The sequence below is a fragment of the Chiloscyllium punctatum genome, chromosome 36 (assembly GCF_047496795.1).
Source record: "Chiloscyllium punctatum isolate Juve2018m chromosome 36, sChiPun1.3, whole genome shotgun sequence".
NCBI lineage: Eukaryota > Metazoa > Chordata > Chondrichthyes > Orectolobiformes > Hemiscylliidae > Chiloscyllium > Chiloscyllium punctatum.
Genome location: NC_092774.1, coordinates 45,879,556 through 45,904,870, shown reverse-complemented (window position 1 = coordinate 45,904,870; position 25,315 = coordinate 45,879,556). Strand labels below are relative to the sequence as shown.

The 25,315-nt window shown below is 45.8% G+C and overlaps 2 protein-coding genes across 2 annotated transcripts in view; one reads left to right on the top strand and one right to left on the bottom strand.

The window, feature by feature from the left end:
• LOC140461018 (uncharacterized) overlaps window positions 1–11,811 on the top strand; it is a 163,022-nt gene extending 151,211 nt beyond the window's left edge. The window contains exon 3 of the mRNA XM_072555805.1: window positions 9,084–11,811. Within this exon, the coding sequence (XP_072411906.1) occupies window positions 9,084–9,847 (764 nt within the window). The 3' untranslated portion in view covers window positions 9,848–11,811. The remainder of the gene's footprint in view (window positions 1–9,083) is intronic.
• Window positions 1–25,315, bottom strand: part of LOC140461020 (uncharacterized) — a 50,386-nt gene that overhangs the window by 17,659 nt on the left and 7,412 nt on the right. The window lies entirely within an intron of this gene.

Below are 25,315 nucleotides of genomic sequence, written 5' to 3'. Positions count from 1 at the left end.
AACTGGTGGGGATTTAACCTGAGGGCCACCAGACCTCAGGCGAGGGAAGAGGTTGAGAAGGAGACTCCTTCATGGTAACCTCGAACCGGTGATGGGAATTGACCTCACGCAGCTGGCATCACACTGCTTGGTAAACCAACAGTCCAGCCAAGTGAAGCAAAAAAATGTCACACCAGAACAAAGATGGTGCTGCCCAGACCATGACAACACCGAGTAGAGTCAGCTTCTCAGCATCCGCTCACGAATACACACAGACGTTTCACTTCTTCTTGCAGTAACCGTTAGAAAAATGTCAGGACAAAATCTCAAACATTAGTAGCGCTTAGAAATCACAGTTCGAGCAGTTCCCCGGTTGCAAGTGGATGTGTACACAAGTCAGAAGACAGTGCAAGACAATATAAAGCAGCAGTTTGTAAGTACAAGAAACCTTTGAATTTTGGATCTTTGAAGATGCTCCTCTATATGAGAGCTCTCCTTTAAGCCCAAGTGATTGTAAGTCAAACGTTCATAAATCGGGGCCCCCCTGGAAATCTGTTGGAAAAATTTGGAAAGCAGGAATATAATGGGATGTATGGGAGACTGCGTGCAAGATGCCCCCTTTTTATGGACAGTCACAGCAAATGGTTTAGTGGGCTGACACCACAAATGTACAAACAGATATTGTTGAAAAGGGCTGCGGTGCAGCAAGGCACATCAATGGCTGGTAGATGTTCTGCTATTTGAAGTAATCACTCCATTAGATGCATGGACCCAACTGTAACAAAGGGATTTGAATACGATGTTATATACTTTGGACATAGAAATGATGACAATAACGCAAAGTGGCCGAGCATAGTCCAGTTCGGTGCCCATGCGCACGGCCTCAACTGGGACCTTGGGTTCACGTCATGTTACTGGCGACCCTACTGCACTACATACTCTCTCTCACACACACGTACACTCCTACAGACTCATACCCTCACGCACACCCTCTCTCACGCACTAGCTCTCTCTCATATGCTCACACATACACTCACATGCGCGCACACACCCTCTCACAGACTTATACCCTCTTTACATTCACACACGTACACATACACACTCACTCTCACAGACACTCCTACCCTCAGGTCTTTTTCAATATATAATTTCAATTACATCACACTGTAAGCTATTGCGATAAATTCTGTATCTTACAAACTTATACTCCACAACCGCCTGATGAAGGAGCATCGCTCCGAAAGCTAGTGCTTCCAATGAAACCTGTTGGACTATAACCTGGTGGTGTGTGATTTTTAACTGGGTATTTCCTAGACAGTGAAGAGGTGGAAGAGCGAAGAGATTTGGGTATGCAGGCACAGGCATCCTTCAAATATCATGTACAGGAGCAGGAAACAATGAGACCATTCGACATAGGAGCAGAAATTAGTCCATTCTGCCCATCAAGTCTGCTCCGCCATTCAATCATGGCTGATAAGTTTCTCAACCCCATTCTCCCACTTTCTCCCTGTAGCCCTTGATCCCCTTGATACTCAAGAACCTATCTATCTCAGTCTTAAATATACTCAATGACCTGGCCACCCACAGCCTCCTGTGGCAAAGAATTCCATAGATTTGCCACTCCCTGGCTGAAGTTTCTCCTTATCACCATTCTAAAAGGTCTTCCCTTTATTCTAAGGCCCTCTTGGGTCCTTGTCTCTCCTACCAATGGAAACATCTTCCTAACATCTACTCTGTCCTGGTCATTCAGTATTCTGTCAGAATGACAGAACAGAAACCCTGGTCACTATCTCACGAGGAGTAGAATATGAGGGAGTAGAAATCCTGCTGCAGTGACACCAAACCCTGGTTAGACCGCACCTGGAGTCACTGTGAGGAACTCTAGGCTCCACTCTCAGGAAGGAAATACTGACCTTGAAGGGAGAGCTGTGTCGATTTACCAGAATGAGATCTGTACTGCAAGGGTTAACTTACAAGGAGAGATTCCACAAACTACAGTTGGATTCCCTGGAAGGTGGAAGGTTAGGGGAAGATTGGATCAGAGTTTTCAAGGTATTCGAGAGGAACCGATGGTCGGGAGAGAAACTACATTCACTGGTTGGCAAATCTAGGATGGGGGGGGCACAGGTTGGAAACGAGAGCGAGACATTTCATGAGGGGAATTAAGAAACACTGGTTCACACAGAGCGTGAAAGGACTGCTGTTTCATATTGTCTTGCTCAGTGTTCCGACTTGCATACAAATCGATTGCCTCTCTTCAGCAAAAGTCAATCGATATTAAATCAACTGAAAATATCACGTTTAAGATTGCTAAAAATGTTCGCAGCTGAAGCTGTGAAGGGATGTTGGACTAAGACAGATATATGTGGCACGGTGGCTCAGTGGTTAGCACTGCCGCCTCACAGTGCCAGAGACTTGGGCTCAATTCCAGCCTTGGGTGCCTGACTGTGCAGAGTTTGCATGTTCTCCCCGTGTCTGTTTGGGTTTCAGAGAGGCAGCACGGTGGCTCAGTGGTTAGCACTGCAGGCTCACAGCGCCAGGAACCCAGGTTCAATTCCTGCCTTGGGTGACTGTCTGTGTGGAGTTTGCACATTCTCCCCTTGTCTGTATGGGTTTCCTCCCGGTGCTCCGGTTTCCTCCCACAGTCCAAAGATGTGGAGGTTAGGGTGAATTGGCCGTGCTAAATTGCCTATCGTGTTAGGCGCAGGGGTAAATGTAGGGGAATGGGTCTGGGTGGGTTGCTCTTCGGAAGGGTTGGTGTGGACTTGTTGGGCCGAAGGGCCTGTTTCTACACTGTAAGGAATCTAATCTAATATGCAGTTAGCTCACAGAGCAGTGACGATTTCACAGAATGGTGGAACAGGCTGAGAAGATCATTGGCCTCTTCCTGCCCCATGCCATGACATCAGGGAGAAGAGAAGGTTGGAGGGGGCGAAGGGGGTATGGGCAAATGGGAAGAACGAGGAGAAGGGAGGGAAAAGGGAAGAGAAAGGTAGGGAGAGAATGGTGGAGAGGGAGCAGTGCAGGAGGCTGATTGGAAAGAAACTGGGTGGCTGTGGAAGCATTTGACGGGAGACAGACCACCAATCGCTTCCCTGCTCCATCGTCAAGCACCAAAATGTGGGACCTACCTTTAAACACAGGCATACTCCCTTGACAGAGTTCAGTCAGTCAGTCACAGCTCCTTTGTCAGTCTGGGAACTGAAGGAAGCGAATTTGCAGTGAAGTGAACTCACTGGTAATTCAGTTTGACAAAGGGTCACAGGAGTTGTTTAGCTTCAAGTTAGAATTCACTTGGTTCTTGCATCAAGGCACTGAATGCACAGTGAATAGACCAGTATTCACTTTACAGCCTGAATCAGACCTGTTTCTGTCCAGTCACAACATGCCAATTATGTTAATCAATTCAATCCCTTAAGCTACCCAAAGGAATTTTCAGAAAGAATGATGACACAAGCTACGACTTGACAAGCATGGACTCTGTTCCAGCAAAGGATCACCAGCTTTCAACTTCGAGGTAAAAATAAAGACTGCAGATGCTGGAAATCAGAGTCTAGATCAGAGTGGTGCTGGAAAAGCACAGCAGGTCAGGCAGCATCCGAGGAGCAGGAAAATCGACGTTTCGGGCAAAAGCCCTTCATCATGAATTGGAGGCAGGGAGCCTCCAGGGTGGAGAGATAAATGGGGGAGGGAAGTGGGGCTGGGGAGAAGGTACCACAGAGTACAATAGGTGAATGGGGGTGGGATGGAAGTGATCGGTCAGAGGGGAGGGTGGGGGAAGGTAGCAAAGAGTACAATAGGTGAATGGGCTTTCAACTTCTCAACAGCAATTTCCTGGGAAATGGGACGAGATTAGGTTGGGATATCTGGTCGGCATGGACGAGACGGACTGAAGGATCTGTTTCCGTGCTGTACATCTCTTTGACTCTATAACTCTCAAAGAACAGATAATACTGTAGCTGTAGCTACTCATGAGTATTCCCTCCCTCATCCATCTTAAACTAATCAACTAGGTTGTGAGTGCATTGTACTGGCATTCTGGTGGCCCCAGGCTGTGTCTGTGTTTCCTCTGTTGACTCTCTCCATATTGTGGTCCGGTGGCCATCTTGTGTGTCAAGTGGCCAACTAATGGCTCAGCGGCCATCTTGTGAGGAAAATCACCAGCCTCAGAGACAGAGTCGGGGTTCAACGACAGAGTTTATTGTACAAGGAAATACAGGAGCTCCGGGGAGAGGGAGAGAGAGAGAGAGAGAGAGACACCAACATCACAGTGATCTGCTGCGAGTCTTCTCTCAACCCCGAGCACATGTCAAGACATTTTTATACATTATGTCATAAAAGGTCAGTGATGAGGTTATTGTCTTTGCGACATGGTTTGTTTATGGTAAACATTGCAGAATCGTTAATCGTTTCAGCGCAGTCATTGTCAGTTCCAGCGCAGCCTTTGTTAATTTCAGCACGGTCGTTGTCAGTTTCAGCGCAGACATTGTCAGTTTCAGTGTCTGCATGGAAGTCCATTGCTGTCGTAATGGGCGCTAATTGCTCTTCCTCTGAAGGAGGATTACTGCAGCCCTGGCTGTTATCACTCTGTATTGAGTCTGTATCAAGCTGTTAGCATTTCTATCAAAGGTGTTGGCTGGACCCTGACACTTCGGCAGGCAGTGTACACTATTCATGAGTATTCCCTCCCTCATCCACCTTAAACTAATCAACTAGGTTGTGAGTGCATTGTACTGGCATTCTGGTGGCTCCAGGCAGTGTCTGTGTTTCCTCTGTTGACTCTCTCCATATTGTGGTCGGGCGGCCATCTTGTGTGTCAAGTGGCCAACTGATGGCTCAGCGGCCATCTTGTGTGTCCGTGCGCCAAGCATCACCTTGCCCCGTGCCGTCTCCCACTTCACTGGGACTGATATACCTGTTTGTTACCTCTGCTTCGAAAGTTCTGTCAATCCAATGAAACCTTGTTTGTTTTTTTTTTAAAAGACTATTGCCAGGCAACAGTTTTTCAAATTAATTTACCCTTCAATGCCTCATTCAGAAATTGAGCTCCTGTTATCAGTGGTACAGACAGAATATTTTAAGTTGGGCCCTTGAAATTTCCAATTATGCCCACAGGAGGTACCCCTATGGTGGAGTATTCTCACCAATGAAACATGTCTTCATGTTGATGCAAAGGTGAAATCTGCTTGGAACGTTGGAATAAGACCTTAAGAGATAGGAGTGGATGTAAGGCCATTCGGCCCATCAAGACCATTCGCCATTCAATCGTGGCTGATGGGCATTTCAACGCCACTTACCCGCACTTTTCCCGTAGCCCTTAATTCCTTACGCGCTCAAGAATTTATCACTCTCTGCCTTGAAGACACTTAACGTCCCAGCCTCCACTGTGCTCTGTGGCAATGAATTCCACAGGCTCACCGCTCTCTGGCTGAAGAAATGTCTCCTCATTTATGTTTTAAATTGACGTCCTCTAATTCTAAGGCTGTGCCCACCAGTCCTAGTCTCCCCGCCTAACGGAAACAATTTCCCAGCGTCCACCCTTTCTAAGTAATGCATCATCTTGTAGGGCTCTGTGAGATCTCCCCTCAACCTTCCCAACTCGAATGAATACAATCCCAGGATCCTCAGCCAGGAATGCTGCAATGCTGCCACAGCACTGATTGTAAAACCATGGTGCTGCCTCAGGTGACACACAGAACAGCAGAGGGAAGAAGCTATTCAGTCTATCCAGCCCGCTCCACCATTCAACATGATTGTGGCTGATCCTCAATCTCAACCCAACGCTCTTGTTGTGTCCGCTGGACACTCAGAGCCTCAAGAAATCCATTTCTTTCGGTGATCTGTCTCCTGTGGTTGGGAATTCCACAGGTCCATCACCCTCTGCCTGAAGGCATTTATCCTGGCCTGGGTTTGAAATGGTCAACCTCATTTTGGGAGTGCAGATGAGCAAAGGGTCAGTTAGACTCGAAACGTCAGCTCTTTCCTCTCCTTAGAGATACTGCCAGACCTGCTGAGAGTTTCCAAGCACTTTTTCTTTTGGTTTCAGATTCCGGCATCTGCAGTAATTTGCTTTTAGCTAATATCATGCTCCTTATATTGGTACCAATTTTGACCATAACATCTGAATATATGCATAAATCCAGATGGGAAATGGATCATGCAAAAGGATGTTAAATAATGAGCTGAAAGAGAAGGAGAAAATAATAATGGGGTTGGTGAATGCAAAAGCAGGGGAAACTAAAATGGGAAACAAGGAACTCTGGTTATTAAAATTATTGGATTAAGTCTGGAAGACAATCAGTTTCAAGATATTTGACTGAGATAAATAGATGTGATGTAACAAACCACAAGCTCCAAAGGAAATCTCATTCCGATTACATTCCAAACTAATTTATGAAGGCACAGATCAGACTGAGACACCGGAATGAAACATTGAACACACTCCATGGTCTGTCAGTAAAATCAATGTATTTCATTTTTTAAAATTAAAAACTGACAGAACGTGGATGCTGGAAATCAAAAGACCAAAATAGAACTTGCAAGAAAATTGCAACAGGTCCGTGGAGAGAAATCAAAGTTAATATTTTCAGTCCAGTGACCTTTCTTCTGAACTGATGGTAGCAAGGAAAACGTTGTTCTTTCTTAATTGGAGGAGAGGGTGGGAGAAAGGGGTAAGGAGTAAATGAAAGGTGGAGATAGATCTCAAAGGGAGAGAAGAACAGTTGGACAGATGAAGAAGTGGTTCATGGTCAGCCGAAGAGAATGAATGGCTGCAGGGAACGATTAGCGGCTAATAATGGGTAGTGTGAAATAGCAGAGTCAAGATTAGAGTGGTGCTGAAGAAGCACAGCTGGTCAGGCAGCATCCGAGGAGCAGGAAAATCGACATTTCAGGCAAAAGCCCTTCATGGAAAAGCAAAGCAGGTCAGGCAGCATCTGGGGAGCAGGAAAATTGAAATTCCTGATGAAGGGCTCTTGCCTGAAATGTCGATTTTCCTGCTCCTCAGATGCTGCCTAACCTGCTGTGCTTTTCCAGCACCACTCTAATCTTGACTCTGATCTCCAGCAGCTGCAGTCCTCACTTTCGCCCAGTGTGATTTAGCAGACCATGTGATCACAAGGCCTGAGGGGGTAAGGACATGGGAGGAGGTGCCTCAAGCCTTGAAATTAATAGACTTGATATTGAGTTCAGAAGCCTGGAGCGTTCGAAATTGGAAAGTGATGTGTTGTTCTTCCAGCTTGCGCTGAGCTTCACTGGAGCACTGCAGCAAGCCTGGGACAGAGATGTTGGCCAGGGAACAAGGTAGTGTGTGAAGGTGGCAGGCAACTGGAGGGTCAGGGTCCTTCTTGCGCGCAGAACATAGATGTTCTACAAAGTGGTCATCCAGTCTATGCTTTGTTTCCCCAGTGTAAAGGGGACCCATTGTGAGCAGTGAGTGCAAAAACTAGTTTGAGTGAAGTGCAGGTTACACCTGGAAGGTGTGTTTGGTCCCTTGGATTGAAAGGAAAGAGGAAGTAAACGAGGAAGTGTTACATGGGACTGATGGTGGGGGTGATTTGGGACTGAATGAAGAGTGGACCAAGATGTCCCAGAGGGAACAGTCCTTGAGGAAGGCTGACAGGGTAAGGGAAGGGAATAAGTGCCTGGTGGCATCATCCTGCTGGAGCTAGTCAAAATGGCGGATGATGATCCTCTGGATGTGGATGCTGATGGGATGGTAGGTGAGGACAGGGAAGACCTTACTGTTATTGTGGGAGGAAAGAGAGAGAAGTGATGGCCAAAGCACGGAAGATGTATTGGACCCGGATGAGGGTCCTGCCAACTACGGTGCTGCGGAATCCTCGGTCGAGGAAGATGGTCGACATTTCAGAGGCCCCCTTGTCAAAGTTGACATCATCAGAACAGATGTGATGGAAGACGGAGGAACTGGCAGAATGGAATAGAGTCATTGCAGGAAGCAGGGCATGAGGATGTATAGTCAAAGTAACAAGTCAGTTGGTTTCAAGTAGCGATTAATGGCCAGTCTGTCCCCAAAAACGAACACAGAGGAAATGGAAGGGGAGGGATCAGAGATGAACCAGATGAACTCTGTCATACCAAGTTGGAGACACAAGGGCAAACTGTTTTAATGTGGGGAATGTTAAGGGTAATGTTAACTGTCGCAAGAACTTTTTTTTTACTATATTAAAGGTGTTATGTGAATGCATGCTGTAGTTATTGTTGTTGTCTCTGGGCAGTGCCCTATTGGCCAAGCTGACCCAAAGCCCAGCATTCCCCGCGGTGTATCTACAAACCGGAGAGCAGGGCGCATGCGCAGCCCTGGACGGTGCACGGACCATGCGCGGGATTACAAATGGCGGTCGATGAATGGTTCCTTTTCCTTTCCGTCCGAAAACGCTGAGAATGAGGCGGGGTGGAGGGAGCGATAAACCGGGCGCTTGGATGTAGGAGTTTCGCGAACATTTTGTGTGAACTGCAATCCCCTGGTAAGAGCCTCCGACTGCTCCGTTGTGCACCAAACGGGGCAGAGGCTCCAGGCTTCCTCCCAGCAACAGGCCCCAGGACGTGGCCGCCATCGTTGTTGGGGGCACTCGACAGGAGGACGCATGCGCAGACGCCATATTTGTAGGGGGTATGTCTAACACAATCTGTCTGTCTCTATCTTCTCTGGTTGAGGTTGGTGCCTTTTGTGGGTTCAGACCGTGTAGCATGTTCCCTTCCCTGAAGGATATCAGTTGGATTTTTATTACAACCCAGCATCTTTCATGGTCATTTGTTTCCCCAGTGCCAGCTTTACAAATTGCAAGATTCATTCAGCTCAGCTTTGCAACCTGCCATTATGTTTTTGCACTCTGATTCCCTCTGTTCTATTTTAACTTAAATTTACAGGGTGTGAGAAGAGGTGGATTTACAGTCAGGAAACTAAAACAAAACAGAACATCAGAATCCAGCAGAGTCGCTCACTTTAACATCACCAGAATAACGTCGGATTTTGAAAATGGAAGGAGAAAGCACTGCTCACAGTGAGGAGAAACCACATAAGTGTTCTGCGTGTGGACGAAGCTTCTGCCAATTACTTGGTCTATCAGAACATAAATGTAGGAACAACAAAGAGAAACCATGGAAGTGTGGGGACTGCGGGAAAGGATTCAGTTCCCCGTCAAATCTTGAAACACATCGACGCGTTCACACTGGGGAGAGGCCGTTCACCTGCTCCGACTGTGGGGAGGGATTCACTCAGTTGTCCCACCTGTTGACACACCGGCGAGTGCACACCGGGGAGAGGCCATTCACTTGCTCTGAGTGTGGGAAGGGATTCACTCAGTCATCCCATTTGCTGACACACCAGCGAGTGCACACTGGAGAGAGGCCCTTCACTTGCTTAGTATGTGGGAAGGGATTCACTCAGTTATCCCTCCTGCAAAGACACCAGCGAGTTCACACTGGAGAGAGGCCGTTCAGCTGCTCTGACTGTGGGAAAGGATTCATTCAACTCTCCCACCTGCTGAGACACCAGCGAGGCCACTCTGGAGAGAGACCGTTCACCTGCTCTGAATGTGGGAAGGGGTTCACTGCCTCATCCACCCTGATGGTGCACCAGCGTGTTCACACTGAGGAGACGCCATTCAAGTGCTCTCACTGCGGAATTGGGTTCAAGCACTCCTCTAACCTCACTGTACACCAGAGAGTTCATACTGGGGAGCGGCCATACACCTGCTCCATGTGTGGGAAGGGATTTACTCGGTCATCCTACCTACTGACACACCAGCGCCTTCACACTGGAGAGAGACCATTCACCTGCTCCACGTGTGGGAAGGGATTCCCTTGTTCATCCCACCTGCTGAGGCACCAGCGGGTTCATAAGTAACTACATTGGTTGGATAGTGTACTTAATTCAGACACTATTATTCTATATGATTATTGATATGTAGGAGCCATTGGATAGATTATCTTAAATTTAATAGGGCACTGGGACTGAATCATCTATATCAAGGACATTGAGGGAAGTTAAAATTGAAATGGTGCAGGCTGTGGTCATAACTTTTCACATTCAATGGGGGTGCCAGATATTACACCCTTGTTGTAAAAATAATTGTGCAAAGATAAGCCTTGCAGCTACAGGCCAGTCAGGTTCATTTTGTTGGTTGAGAAACTTTTAGAAATAATAAGCTAGAATGTTACTTAATAGCAATATTGTCAATTACTAGGAGTCTGAGGGGGGGGGTTGTGGTAGAAGTGTATAAGGTCATGACAGGTATGGATAGGGTGAAAGCACGCAGTCATTTTCCCAGGGTGGGGAGTTGAGGACGAGAGGGCATCCGTTTAAGGTTAGAGGGGAGAGAATGAAAGGGAACCTGAGGGGCAACATTTTTACACAGAGGGTGGTCCACATACGGAATGAGCTGCCAGCGGAAGTGGTTGAGGCGGGTACATTAACAACATTCAAAAGGCATTTGTACAAATACACGGCTAGGAAAGGTTTAGAAGGATATGGGCCAAGTGCAGGGAAATTGGGTTAGAGTGCATGGTCATTTTGGTCGGCATGGACCAGTTTGGGCCAATAGGTCTGTCTCATGCTGTAGGCCTCTGTGAGGAGAGTTATTAATTATTTAAGACAAAAGCATGGTCCACCTAAATTGCTGGAGTGTCTTGAAGAGCTAAGTGTGTTGAAGAGGGTGTTAACATGGTGTATCGACTTAAAGGGCATTTGAAATGTTGCCGCACAACAAACCTGTGTGCAAATTCAGAGTTTGTGGAATGAAAGAGACGGAAGTAACTGAGTGACAGAAAATAATTAGTGTTTCTTGGATGTTTTAGAAAATGTTTGTTTGTCATCGAGTTCTGTAGGAGTCATTGTGTGCAGTTCCTTTTCTGCATATATGTTGTCACAATTGTATTAGAAAGCAACCTGAATGCATAAATATATATTTTGTGATTGTTGGACTGTTCGATGAGTTTTAAAAAATAACATCGTCTGCTATAATCACATAAGACCTCACGACAACCTTCTAGAAACTTCTTCAGGACTCAAGTCAAGAACCGCCTGATGGGATTAGAATGATGAACTGTTACAAATTATCACAAAGACAGCTTGCCTCCAAGGGAAACCTCAACTGAGAAGAATGTCCAAACTCCTCTGTGGTAAGAAGAATTTAACGGGTCCACTAAACCTCTGTGATGGGCCACAGCCTGTTTTCTTTCATTTGCAATGAAGATCTTCATCTCAAAGTGTTCCCCTCCCACCACCTATTCTTCCGAAAAGAGGAGGAATGGTCAGATGACCGCAACAGTGCTGCACTTAACTACCTCCTACGATTTTAAAATTGCTGTCGGTAAACATTATTTTAAACGCTTGCGATTGATAAAGATCTCTAAGTCCGAATGATAAAGATGAAGCCTTTTGCCTACAAACAGCAACCAGAGATTGGTATTTGAGCTCCCTGCAAGTCAGTGTCATGTGACAAACTTCCCTTCACCAAAACTGTGAAGTAGAATTTACATTTCAGCAATATTCCTCAGATGGTATTCAAAAGGAATTTTAATGGGAAGAAACGGTCTATAGTTCTTGATCTGTCAGCTAGTTAATTAACTTCTCCCACAAAGGAATTCCAGACTGCTAACTCCAGCTTTATACTTTGGGACCCTATCATAAAAGCACAAACATTGATAAATTACTGTTCTTTGTGTTTTCGCCCTTAACTTGTTGCTAATTGACAAATGTTTTTAATTTTGATTTGTATTTCTCATTGCATGTTTATGAATGTGCCTTTATTGTAAATAATAAGTCCCACTAAACATGAGTGTGTCAAATAAACCATATTTCTAGTTTAACTTTACAATAGTGTTGTTACAACAGAGGAAGAGGGAATATACATCACCTCTGCTTAAAAACAAGGTGAGGTCAAAGTCACACTCTGCTTAGTGACAAGTCGTGAACGCACGGAGTGAGATTAGTTTCAAAACTCACAATTCATCTGAAATACTGGTTTGCATCTTCCAAATTTGGAAATTCTACCATCTAGAAGGACTAGGGCAACAGACATATGGGAACACCATAGAATAGTATCCCCATAAGCATAGGAGGCCACCATTTGAGTCCACGCCAACTTTCTGAAGAGCATCTTTACCCCCACCCCCCCCACTCCCCCTGTAACTCATGGCTAATCCAACTAGCCAGCACATTCCTGAACACAATGGGCAATTTATTGTGACCAATCCACCTAACCTGCACACCTTTGGATTGTGGGAGGAAACCAGAGCATCCAGAGGAAAACTCGCACAGACACTGGGTGAATGTGCAAACTCCACCCAGACAGTCACCCGAGGCTGGAACCAGACCAGGGTCCTTGGTGCTGTGCTAGCCACTGTGCCACACCATCACGAAATTTCCCCAAATGAGCCACTCACTATCTAGAGCTGAAACAATGTCAGTATCCCTTTGCGATCACAAGGTCAAAAACCTGCAACCCCTTCCTAACAACAGAGTGGCTATGCCCAAATATCAAAAGAAGGCAGCTTAACACAGCGCAGTTAAGAATGGGCAAAAGAAATGTTGGCAGTTTCAACAATGCATAGAGTCGTGGAAATGTACAGTACAGAAACAGACCCTTTGCTCCATGCCAACTAGATATCCTAGCCTAATCTCGTCCCATTTGCCAGCATTTGGCCCATATCCCCCTCAACTCTTCCTATTCATATACCCATCCAGATGCCTTTGAAATGCTGTAATTGTACTAGCCTCCATGACTTCCTCTGGCAATTCATTTCATACACACACCACCGTCTGTGTGAAAATGTTGCCCCTTGGGTCCCTTTTATATCGTTCCCCTCTCACCCTAAACCTATGCCCTCTAGTTCTGGACTTGCCCAGGCCAGGGAAAAGACCTTGTCTATTTAGCCTATCCACCCCCCTCATGATTTTATAAAACTCTATAAAGGTTACCCTTGAGCCTGCAACACTCCACAGAAAAAAGCCCCAGCCTGATCAGCCTCTCCCTGCAGCTCGAACTCTCCAACCCAGGCAACATCCTTGTAAATCTTTTCTGAGTCCTTTAAAGTTTCACAACATCCTTCAAATCTGCATTCCCTCCAATACATCATGTACCTTCTGAAAATACTTCTTCCCAGAACCAGTCACCAAAATAACTCCACTGAGGCCAATATCCCATTGTCCTTTATTTACGCGTGTAGTACCCGATACTGATCTGGCTTCCACAGAGCCAGTTGCCAGAGTAAACAGAATCCCTGATACTCCTGTTTTTTTTTTAAGTCACCCTTTATTTATATGTGGAAAGACCTTGTCATCTGATCCAGCTCCCTCAGGGCCAGCTCTCAGAGTGACCAAAACCTCTGACACTCCTTTTTCTTCTGTTTTTATCCCCCCCCCCCACACTACCACCTAACTGCAGTTGTGCTTATGCTTTCCCCAGCACCCATGTTGAGTGTGTGCAGATGTGAGACACAGTGAAAGACACAAGGTGCATGAACCTTCTGCTCCTCAGATGCTACCTGACCTGCTGTGCTTTTCCAGCACCACACTTTCGACTTTCATTTTTGTAACACCCAGCTGTTGCTTGGCAGTGACCTTATATTCCATTATTGCTTTTGCGCCTGTCCCTTGATTTTATCAGCTAACAATAGTGTTGCTCGTAATTATGGCTACATATAAAACTACCTCTATTATTCAACCCCCACCACTTCCCACTTTTTCTCCCCTCCTATAGAAGCCAGAGATTTGTAGCAGTGGCAGGTTCCTTTCGCAACAGAAACTGAAATCGCTGGAGAAATTCAGCAGGTCCAGTAGCCCCCGCGGAAAGAAAACAGAGATAACGCCAGTGGCTCTTCTTCAGAATGCCAGTTCTCAAGTTTAAGATGGGACTCCCTGCCGCATACACCCTGTTTTGGCCCCAGCAAGTTCACGCTGGGGAGAGGCTGTACTCTGCAAAGAATGTGGGACCTTTAGATTCCCACTTACTGAGACACCCGCAAGTTCACAAGTGACTTGATTTTTCTGCGAGTCAGCTCCAAGGCTGAACCTTGTTCATTCGAGTCTCTTTCTCTCCACAGATTTTGCGAGACCTGCTGAGGTTTCTTCAGCATTTTTTTGTTCTTGTTTCAGATCTTCAGCACCTTGTTTTATCTTGGGTTCCTTTCCCTCATGAAGCATGTGGTGTGGGGCAAGCAGCTTTCGTGGTCACTTTGTTTTCCAAGCTTTGGCCCAATAAGTGATCGGATTCATGCGATTCCATTGCACAATCTGATTTTGTTTGTTTTTTTTCTGAATGTTCTCTCATTCCTGACGTAAACACTTGGCAGAGTATTTGGGTGGTGCAGCTGAATCCAAACTTCACCTCAGGATCTGGAGGAAATGCCATTCTGAAGTAGCCTGAACAGCAGCAGATTTTGAACGCGGAAAATCGAAGTACCTTTCACGCTGTGGCGAAACCGTACGTGTTTCAGAGTGCAGACGAGATTTCACCCGATCATGTGATAATTCAAAACACGAACGCGCTCAGTTTAGGGAAAAAACCTTGGAAATGTGGAGACTGTGGGAAGGCATTCATCGACCCATCCCTGTTGGAAATACATCGGCGCAGTCACACAGGGGAAAGGCCGTTCATCTGCACTGAGTGTGAAAAGGGATTTGCTAATATCTCTGCCCTGCTGAAACACCAGCACACTCGCACTGAAGCTGGGGCCGGAGGAGCTCCGCTGGAACAAAGGCTGGGACACTCAATAAAGTGACCCTCTGAGCAACCACCTCCAGAGGCTCAGCAAGCAAGTCCCACCGACAGCAAGCACCCCCCCTCCCCCTTCTCCAGGACACCCACTTCAGGCAGAACACCGCCTTTCAGTGCATCTTTCGAGGCAGGGAAAGTGGTGTGGGCACCCACCCATCCCCTGCCAAAGCCGTTGCATGTGCCTCTGTTCTCATGTCGGGCCCAAGCTGTTTTGTTAAATACATAAAAAGGCATCCAGGAGGAGTGTAGGATGCAGGGAATGCGTCTACCCCCTGCGTAGGAATGACTGGACGCCACCCCAGATGTTGTTTCAGTTGGTCCTGCATTCGGCACCATGCTCCCTTCTCCCCTCCCCAAATCCAGGAGCAACTCCTCCCCTCTCATAAATAGCATATAAAGGAAACTGGGAGAGTCCCATTAGGTTTCGTCTAATGGTCTCATGGACTGGCAGACGGAGGAGCAGAAATTAGGCTGTTCAGCCCATCGCGTCTGCTTCGCCATTCAATCATGGTTGATAAGTTTCTCGACCCCATTCTCCCACTTTCTCCCCGTAACCCTTGATCCCCTTGGCAATCGATTTAATTTATTTATCTCTATTTCAAATATTCTAAATGACTTAGCCTTCTGTGGCAGTGAATTCTCTTGATCCACCACTCTCTTTGGCTGAAGAAGATTCCCCTTGTCTCCATTCTAAAAGGTCTTCCCTTTACTCTAATCTGTGCCCTCAGGCCATTGTCTCTCTTGCCAGTGGAAGCATCTTCCCAACGTCCAGGCTGTTCAGTATTCTGAAAGTTTCAGATCCCCCGCGTCTTGCTAAACTCCATTGAATACATTCCTCAAATGTCAAGCCTTTCATTCCTGAGATCATTCTAGTGAGCTTCCTCTGGACCCGCTCCGGGGCCAGTACATCCTTCCGGAGGTACGGGGCCCAAAATTGCTCACAATACTCCAAATTGCCTCAGGCAACCCCCATGTCTGAAGTTACAGGTCCCAAACAATTGTTTCCCCAATGCCTAAAGGCAATAGACACTGGCAGCAAAACAGGTCTTGGTCACAAAGTAATAATAATTAGATTAGATTCCCTACAGTGTGGAAACAGGCCCTTCAGCCCAACAAGTGCACACCGACCCTCCAAAGAGTAACCCACCCAGAACCATTTCTCTCTGAAGAATGCATCTAATGCTATGGGCAATTTTACCATGGTTAATTCACCTGACCAAGCCTGTCTTTGGACTGTGGGCGGAAATCGGAGTGCCCAGAGGAAACCCACACAGACATGGGGAGAATGTGCAAACTCCACACAGACAGCAACCCGAGGCTGGAATTGAACCTGGGACCCTGACGCTGTGAGGCAGCAGTGCTAACCACAGGGAATTATGGACTGGTGGATCCGAGTCAGTGGTAGATAATTGGTAGAACACAACTTCCCACACACTGTGCCACCCCGCTCCAGGATACGGTCAATCACAGGTTCAGGCCCCAAGCTGTTTGAGTTCCAAGGCCTAAATCCCCCCCCCACCCCCGGTGAGGTAGTAGTCCAGTCTCAAGGAACAAGCCTCCAAGGCACCAGCTGAATAGAAGTGCTGGCTGCCACGCTTTCCAGGGCAGCAGCAGTATATCTCAGGCTGCAGCACCTGAGGCCCCAAGCTGCAGGCCCCAATCCGCAACAGTTTATCCCCAACACAGTAGGTATTATCGCAGCAGTCTCATCTCACGGAGGAGAAATGCATGCTTCCAAAGATAGCAGCAGCAACAGAGAATCCCAGGTTCGCGTGGCTTCCAGGCAGGCAGGCTGCAGCACCAGACTCTAGGCCTCAACCAGATCCAGCTGCTTTCAGTTGCTATAGCTGTTGACACTTCAGCATCCAAGTTCCAGTGACAGCAGCAGCAGCAGAGTGCAGACTCCCGATACACTGCCCTCTACAGGGAAAGCAACCCTCCACTGCCACCCTCTGTCTCCTATCTTCAAGCCAATTTTGTATCCAAATGGCTCGCTAGATCCCAGGAGATCTAACCTGATTAACCAGTCTACCATGTGGAACCTTGTCAAGCGCCTTGCTGAGGTCCATATTGGCAACATCCACCGCTCTGCCTTCATCAATCTTCGTCCCTTCCTTATCATTTCTTCAAAAACCTCAAGTTAATGAGACACCATTTCCCACACACAAAGCCACGTTGACCATCCCTAGTCAGTCTTTGCCTTTTCAAATGTATGTCAATCCTGTCCCTCAGGATCACATCCTATAAATTATCTACCACTGACTCAGGTCCACCAGTCTATAATTCCCTGCCTTTTCTTGATCACCTTTCTTAAATTATATCTCAACATAAGCCAACTTCTGGTCTTCCAGCACCTCACCTGTGGCTATTGATGATACAAATATCTCAGCAAAAGGGACCAGCAATCACTTCCCTAGTTTCCCACAAAGTACTGGGATAGACCTGATCATCGCCCAGAGACTTGTCCACCTTTTTGCAATTTAAGGCCACCAGCATCACATTCTCTGTAATATGGACACCTTTCAAGTTATCACTGTTTATTTTGGTTGGATTCATATCTGGCACACAGGCAGATGGTTGTGCTTTTTGGAGGTCAGTCACTTCAGCTCCAGGTTATCGCTGCAGCAGTTCCTCCGGGTTGTGTCCGAGGCCTCTCCATCTTCAGCTGCTTCACCCATGTCCTCCTCGCCACCATAAGGGTCAGATGTGGGTATGTTTCCCAAAGTTCAGCCCCATTTGTGGTGACTCAGATACTGAAGTAGTCCATCTCCAAATGTAGCAAGACCTCAACAATACCCATGCTTGGGCTGCCAAGTGCAAGTAACATTCACACCACGTAGATTATTCTTCCGATAAGAGACAATCTGACCAACACCCCTTGACATTTAATAGCATCACTACATCTGAATCCTGCACTATCGACATCTTGGAGGTTACCATTAACCAGGAGCTGAATTGGACCAGCCGTATCAATGCAAATATATAAATGTGATAACTGGAGAGCTGCACGCAGATTTGGTCCCCTTATTGGTGGTAGGATGTAATTGCATTGGAGACGGCGGGGGGGGGGGGTAGTTTTTCACGCAAAGGTTAGTCCATATATGGAACGAGCTGTCAGAGGAAGTGGGAGAGACGGGTCAAATTACAACATTTAAAAGGCACTTGGACAGATTCACAAGAGGAAAGGTTTGGAGGGATACTCCAAAAGGCCTGTTTCCATGCTGTATCCCTCTATGATCAGAAGGATGAGAGAAGATTTCATTGAGGTATACAAGATGTGAAAGGCGATTGACAAAATTAGACGTAGAAGAAATGTTTCCCTTTTGTGGGGGGTGGGGGGGGCTGCAATCTCAAATGAGAGGTCGTAGTTTAAGGCTTACCTGACAGCTTTACAACAGGGTACGGCAGAATTACTTCTTGAAAGGTCATGAATCCGTAGAATTCACTATCTCAGGGTGTGGTGGGTGCAGAACATTGAATAGATTTGAGGAGGAGATAGCTTTTTAATTAGTTTTTTTTAGATTAGATTACTTACAGTGTGGAAACAGGCCCTTCGGCCCAACAAGTCCACACCGACCCGCCGAAGCGTAACCCACCCATTCCTGTACATTTACCCCTTTATCTAACACTATGGGCAATTTAGCATGGTCAATCCACCCTGACCTGCACATCTTTGGACTGTGGGAGGAAACCGGAGCACCCGGAGGAAACCCACACAGACACGGGGAGAATGTGCAAACTCCACACACTCAGTCGCCTGAGTCGGGAATTGAACCCAGGTCTCTGGCGCTGTGAGGCAGCAGTGCTAACCACTGTGCCGCCGCGCCGCCCAAAGTTGAAGGGTTATGGGGAGAGGACATGAAAGTGGAGCTGATGGCCAGATGAGACCAGCCGTGATCATATTAAATGGTGATTGAGGTTCAAGTGGCTGCCATGCCTATCCCTGGTTCTTATGTGCTCTATTATAATTACTCAGTGGTCCAAAGGCTTGCTGAATGGGACCTAATCTGGAGGCCAGGGACCAACCGCTGCAACCAGAGTTCAGCTTGATTGAAAGCAGCTCTGAACTGATCTGTCGGTTTCTCCACTTGGTTCTGTGAGCAACACCTGCCTAAAGATACTGGAAATCTGAAATAACAAGAGCACTGTCTGGAAATACTCAGCAGGTCAGGTAGTATCCGTGGACAACGAAACAAAGCAGGGTGAGCAGGCTTACAGGAATAAGAATGGTGCAGGGTTTGATGGTCACTAGAAGCTGAAAAGTTGAAGAGAAATGTGCAGGAAAAGCCAATCCTGACTGCAAGGTCTTTTGAGAAGATGAAACAACTTTTGGTACTGCACTATATATATATATAGGTAACAGGGCAGATGAGCAAATGGGTTGCTGAATCTTTTGCAAAATAGCAGATATTAAGGCGCACCTTAAAAGAGGATGGTCAGGTGCAGAGGTTTAGTGTGGAATCTGTAGGCACGGTCATTTTTTTTTTGTGGAACTGTACTCCTTAATTCGAGATTGTTGAGGATTCCTGATTTTAAGTGCACATCTGCTGTTGGGTTTGTAAGGGATGACAGGAGCAGTGAATTTTGAGTAGGTCCTGACTGTAAGTCAGTATTTATGGTCACTTTTCCCTATATGTATCTTTGAATTCTCTCTCACACACACCTTTTGTTAACGTCCTAAATCAATTTCCGGAAATAATATAAGGGCAGGAGTTGCAGATGAGCAACTCAAACAAACCAAATCACATCAGCATCTGACAGTCTCCCAGTTTCTTATAATCTGAATATCCTTAGATTTTGAACATGGAAGGGGGAAAAAAAAAGCACCGTTTACAGGGGAGAGAAATGCACATGTATTCTGTGTGTGGATGAGGCTTCAGTCAACCATCTGACCTGTTGAGACACAAGCATGGTTATGATGGAAAGAAAGCATGGAAATGTAGGGACTGTGGGTGGGAATTTGGTTTCCTGTCTCAGTTGCAAGTTCATCACCGTAGTCATACTGGAGAGAGACCATTCATGTGTACTGCATGTGGGAAGGGATTCAATCAGTCATCGTACTTGCTGAAACACCAGCGAACGCGCACTGGGGAGAGATCTTTCGTTTGTTGTGCATGTGGGATTCATTCAAGCGTCTGACCAGAGACTTCAGACTGCAGAGAGGCCGTTCTTCTGCTCAGTGTCTGGGAAGGCATTCACCACCTTATCCACCCTGCTTTGGCACTAGTGAGTGCACACTGGGGAGAGGCTGTTCACTGCAAAGAATGGGGGAAGGGATTCATTCAGTCATTCCAACTGAGCACCAGCAAGTTCACAAGTAACCATAGTAATTTGATCTTTCTACCTGTCAGATCCAGGATTGAACCTGATTAATTGGAGTCTGGTTATGCTGATGTTAAGACGCTCCAGCCTGGCTCCAGTGTCTAATATTCGGGATAAAAATCAAATAAATCAGCATTGTGTTGTGTCTTTTTAATAGTGCAAACACAAAAGTTGTTAAAGGACTCTCCTTCTCCTCTGTGTCCTCCATCCTCACTTTCACTAACTGTGGAAGGAGTTCACTGAGCTTCTCTCTCAGTAGGATTCAGTCAATTTGATCAGCTGCCTCTGCTATTTCCCTCCCTTCCACTAACCTAACAGAATCGAACAGTCTCTAAACTTCCGTTTTGTCTGAAATCTAAACCTACATCTTTCTGTCCCATCTTCCCTCCTACCCGGTCAGAGCTAATCCTGCTCCCCGGTTGCCCCCCTCCCATTAAACTACTTGTCACCTGAATTCCCAAGTTGACAGAACCCTCCCCTAAAATTACAGCATTTATACGCCGGGAGAAACTGCACACGTTGTGTTCTGGAGAAGGGTTCAACTGAAGATTACACCTGGAGAGACGCATGGACACCGGCACAATGGGGAAATTGCGGGTAATGATTGCGTTCCCCACCCGCACTGGGAAGTCATCAACACGGTCACACTGGGAGCAGGCTGTTCACCTGCCCTGAGTATGGGAAAGAATTCACTCTGTCATTGTGACTGTTGATGCACCAGCAAGTTCACAGTTCGAGAGGCTATTTACCTGCTCCAGGTGTTGGGAGACATTCAGTCGATTATATCTCTATCTTCCAAACCAGTGAGTTCACACTAAGGAATGGCTATTCGCCTGCCCTCATTGTGGAAAGGGATACACACCGTCATTCACCCTGCTGACACACCAGTGTGTTCGCAATTGGCCACAGGGATTGGATTCTGCTGTTATTATTCCTAATCCAATAAAAGATTTACAAGGATGTTGCCAGGGTTGGAGGATTTGAGCTCTAGGGAGAGGCTGAACAGGCTGGGGCTGTTTTCCCTGGAGCGTCGGAGGTTGAGGGATGACCTTTATAGAGGTTTACAAAATCATGAGGGACATGATTAGGATAAACGGACAAGGTCTTTTCCCTGGGATGGGAGAGTCCAGAACGTGAGGGCATTGTTTTAGGTTGGGAGGGGCAAGATTTAAAAGGGACCTAAGGGCCAACCTTTTCATGCAGAGGGTGGTGCATGTATGGAATGAGCTGCCAGAGGAAGTGGTGGAGGCTGGTACAATTGCAACATGCAAAAGGCATCGAGATGGGCATAAGAATAGGAAGGGTTTAGAGGGATATCGGCTCAGTGCTGGCAAATGGGACGCAATTAGGTTAGGATATCTGGTCAGCATAGATGAGTTGGACTGAAGGGTCTGTTTCTGCTGGCCATCTCAATGACAAGAAGGAACTGCTTCATGTCAATCCTGCTCGCTGCGTGCAGTGATGCTGCTTTGGAATACTTCAAGGTGTGGGCATCTGCACGTACCATGTGCCTGAGGCAGTCTGCTCCTTATCAAAGTAAAGCTTTGTAATGCCTTATGTACTGAAACAGCCCTGTATTTACATCTATACATAGTAGGTTATCAAAAACAGCTCTTTAAAATAGTGTCTAAGAGCTACCACTTTACGTGCTCCGTCTATACTGTTGTACTCTCTCTTCCTGTCACCAGCCTCATCATGATTAGCATCAACCTGACTATACCACATGATTCATGTTCATTTTGAAATGAAGTTTGTTTCTGCTGTTGCTCATAACCCCTGTAACAGGGCTAGAACGTAATCGTCTGGATCAAGAGCTGGTTGTCTGACCAAGGGTGCAGTGTCCCTTTGAGAGCTACTCTCTGAACTTTCCTCTGAATTTCAGGACCTCTCATCAGAATTCAGTTCAGAATGACGCCTTGAATCTTTACTTCAATTCTATGCTCATCTTTGGTAAGATCTTGACAGTTCAATGTTTGAAAGACTCCACTGATTAGCAGCTCCGGTTCTTGCTGACAATCCTGACTGATTGGTCAACTCTGAGGACATTTCTTGAATATAATCAAAATAGTCTCTCTTTCTCTAAAAAAATTTCCATAGCTAATTGATGGCTGACATGCCTGTTATCTCTGCTAAGCATGTCTCTCACACTGGAACTGAAACAAGACATCACAAATCTATTAAAGTGCTGAAGGGGGATTGGATCTCACATTAATTGGCTCTCATGTGCCAGAACATCACTTCAAAATGCAACGACATTCAGAATTGATCCAGGTTATCTTCAGCCCAATGCCAGGCAGGCTCCCACCACTGAGCCATCCACAGGAGATGCCAGCACCAACCACAGAGATCAGGTCTCTTTGTATCTTCTGTGTTCTCTGAGATTAATAAACCATTCTGATCTGTCACAGGCCATATGATTTCCCTGTCTGTTTAGCTTATGCTTTGACTTTGAACTCTTGTTCCCTAATTGACTACTTTAAGATCATCTCAACTCCCTTTTTGAATATTCTAGAATTCTAGGATTGAAAATCTCACCAATGTGTGCAATTGTAGAGTCATCGAGTTGTACAGCATGGAAACAGACCCTTCAGACCAACATGTCAATACCGACCAGGTATCCTAATTTAATCTTGTTGCATTTGCCCATATCCATCTAAATTCTTCCTATCGTGTACCCATCCAGATGCCTTTTAAATGTTGTAATTGCAGCACTTTCTCTGGCAGCACCATCCTCTTCATGAAAATGTTGTCCTTTATGTTCCTTTTAAATCTTTACCATTTCACTTTAAACCTATGCTGTTTAGTCTTGGACTCCACTACCCTGGGAAAAAGACCTTGGCTATTCACCCTCTCCATGCCCCTCATGATTTTCTCAACCTCTATAAGATCACCCCTCAGCCTCTGGCACTCCAGGGAAAATAGCCCCAGCCTATTCAGCATCAAACCCTCCAAAACCTGGCAACATCTTTTAAATCCTTTCTCAACCCTGTCAAAATTGAAAAGCATGTTTCCTAAAGAAGGGGGACCAAAACGGAAAGCAGTATTCCAAAAATGGCCTAAACTAATGTCCTGTACAGTCACAACATGACATCCCAACTCCCAAAACTCAATGCATTGACCAATAAAGACAAATGTATCAAATATCTTCTTCATGACTCTAACTACCTGCGACTCCACTTTCAACCAACTATAAACCTGCACCCCAAGGTCTCTTTGTTCAGCAAAACCCCTCCAGGACCCTAGCATTAAGTGTATAGTCCTGCCCTGATTTGTCTTACCAAAATGCTACATCTCCCATTTATTTAAATTAAATTACATCTACCATTCCTCAGCCCATCTGTTCAAGGCCATGTTGTACTTATGCCTCCCTTCAAGCTAATTTTCTGTTCATATTTTATGGAAAAAAAAGATACAGAGGCACTGGAGAGTGTGCAGAGAAGATTTGTAATGATCCCAGAAATGTGTGGATTTCCCGACAGGCTGGGTCACATTTCTCTGGCTGAGGGAGTGACCTAATAAAGGTATTTGATCTTATGATAGAAGGATACAGAGAGAAAGTTCCCTCCTGTAGCAAAGAGATCATCGATATAGGATATTCACCAAGAAATCCAGTAGAGAATTCAGAAGAGTCTGCTTCTCTGAAATGGTGTGAAAACTCACTCCCGCAAGGAATGGTTGAAATGAATAGTGCTGATCTATCTATGGTGAGGCTGGACAAATATACAAGGGACAAGGGAATATGTGAATACAAAGGTAGAATTTGATGTGGGCAAGTGGCAGGAGCCTAACATGGAATTTAAAGGCCAGAATGGATTAATTGATCTGACTACTATGATTCTGGGTATATCCTGAGTAAGGCTTTAAGGTATATGTAAGGCTTTAACTGTAACATCCAATTTGGAGAGACATTAGGACACCCACAATAGGAAGGACTGGTGGAAATGTGAGCGTGTGGGAAGGGATTCAGTTTTCCACTTATCCTTGGTGCAGTCACAGTGGGAGAGGCCATGAGTGGTAAGGGATTTGCCGATTTGTCCAACTCCCAGAAACAACAACACACAAAGCGGCACCATAGGACTAGCAACAAAAACCAGGATTGCTGGGCGAACTTGGCAGTTCAGGCAGCATCTGTGGAAAGAAAGCAAGGGTTGACATTTAAGGTGCAGCGACCCTTCATCAGAACCATTAGATTTGCTCTGTATGTGGGGAGAGATTCAATCAGGAGAAAGCGAGGACTGCAGATGCTGGAGATCAGAGTCAAGAGTGTGGTGGAGAATCGACATTTCGGGCATAAGCCCTTCATCAGGAATTGATTAATCAGTCATCCAGTTTCCAGTTACTCTCTGTGAGAATGATGTTGACTCTTTATTAAGTAGGAATTGTGATAAAGATTTCTGATACATTGGTGTAATTTGGGAATCTGCATTCTAAAAGGAAGTAGGTTTTGTTACAGTTGTGAAGGGACTTTTTTTTAAAGGTCAGAAAATCATGTTTAATAGGGAGTTCAAAATCATTTCCAAGAAAACGTGAGACTTATCTGAGAAAAACAGCAAGTCACTTTGGTGCAATGGTTGCTAAGTTGCTTTTAATGAACTACAGAGTAACAGATGGTTAGCAGCCCTTTTCAACTTGAGGTCAGAAGAAACAATTAGTCGAGTAAAAAGAAATTAAGTTTGTGGGAAGCCCTCAGGCTGGAAATAAGCTTTTTTTTTCAGTTCGAGAAGAAAAGCTGGAAAGACAGAGTTTCTCTTAAAGTTCAATCAGTAGGCTCATCCTTATTTTTGAGTTTTTGGAAGAGACTGAGAGAATTACATCTGATGAGTGTACAGCAAAGCCAAATTGTTGAATTCTTCCTTTTCCCTGTTTTAAGCATCTTACAACTTTTTTTTAAAAAATCAATCAACCTTGATGTTACTTATGTAAATTAGTCACTGAGCTGGAAGGTTTGTCTTCAGATGTTTTGTCACCAAACTAGGTAACATCATCAATGAGAGTCTCCGGTGAAGTGCTGGTGGTATGTCCCACCTCTCTATTTATAGGTCTTGGTTTCTTAAGGTGGGTGATGTCATTTCTGGTTCTTTTTCTCAAGGAAGGTAGATAGGATCCAAATTGATGTGTTTATTGATGGAGCTCTGGTCGGAATGCCATGCCTCTAAGAATTCTCATGCGTGTCTTATTTTTGCCTGTCCAAGATGCGTGTGTTGTCCCAGTCCAAGTGGTGACCTCCTTTATCTGTATGTATAGAAACTAGTGATAGTGGATCACGTCTTTCA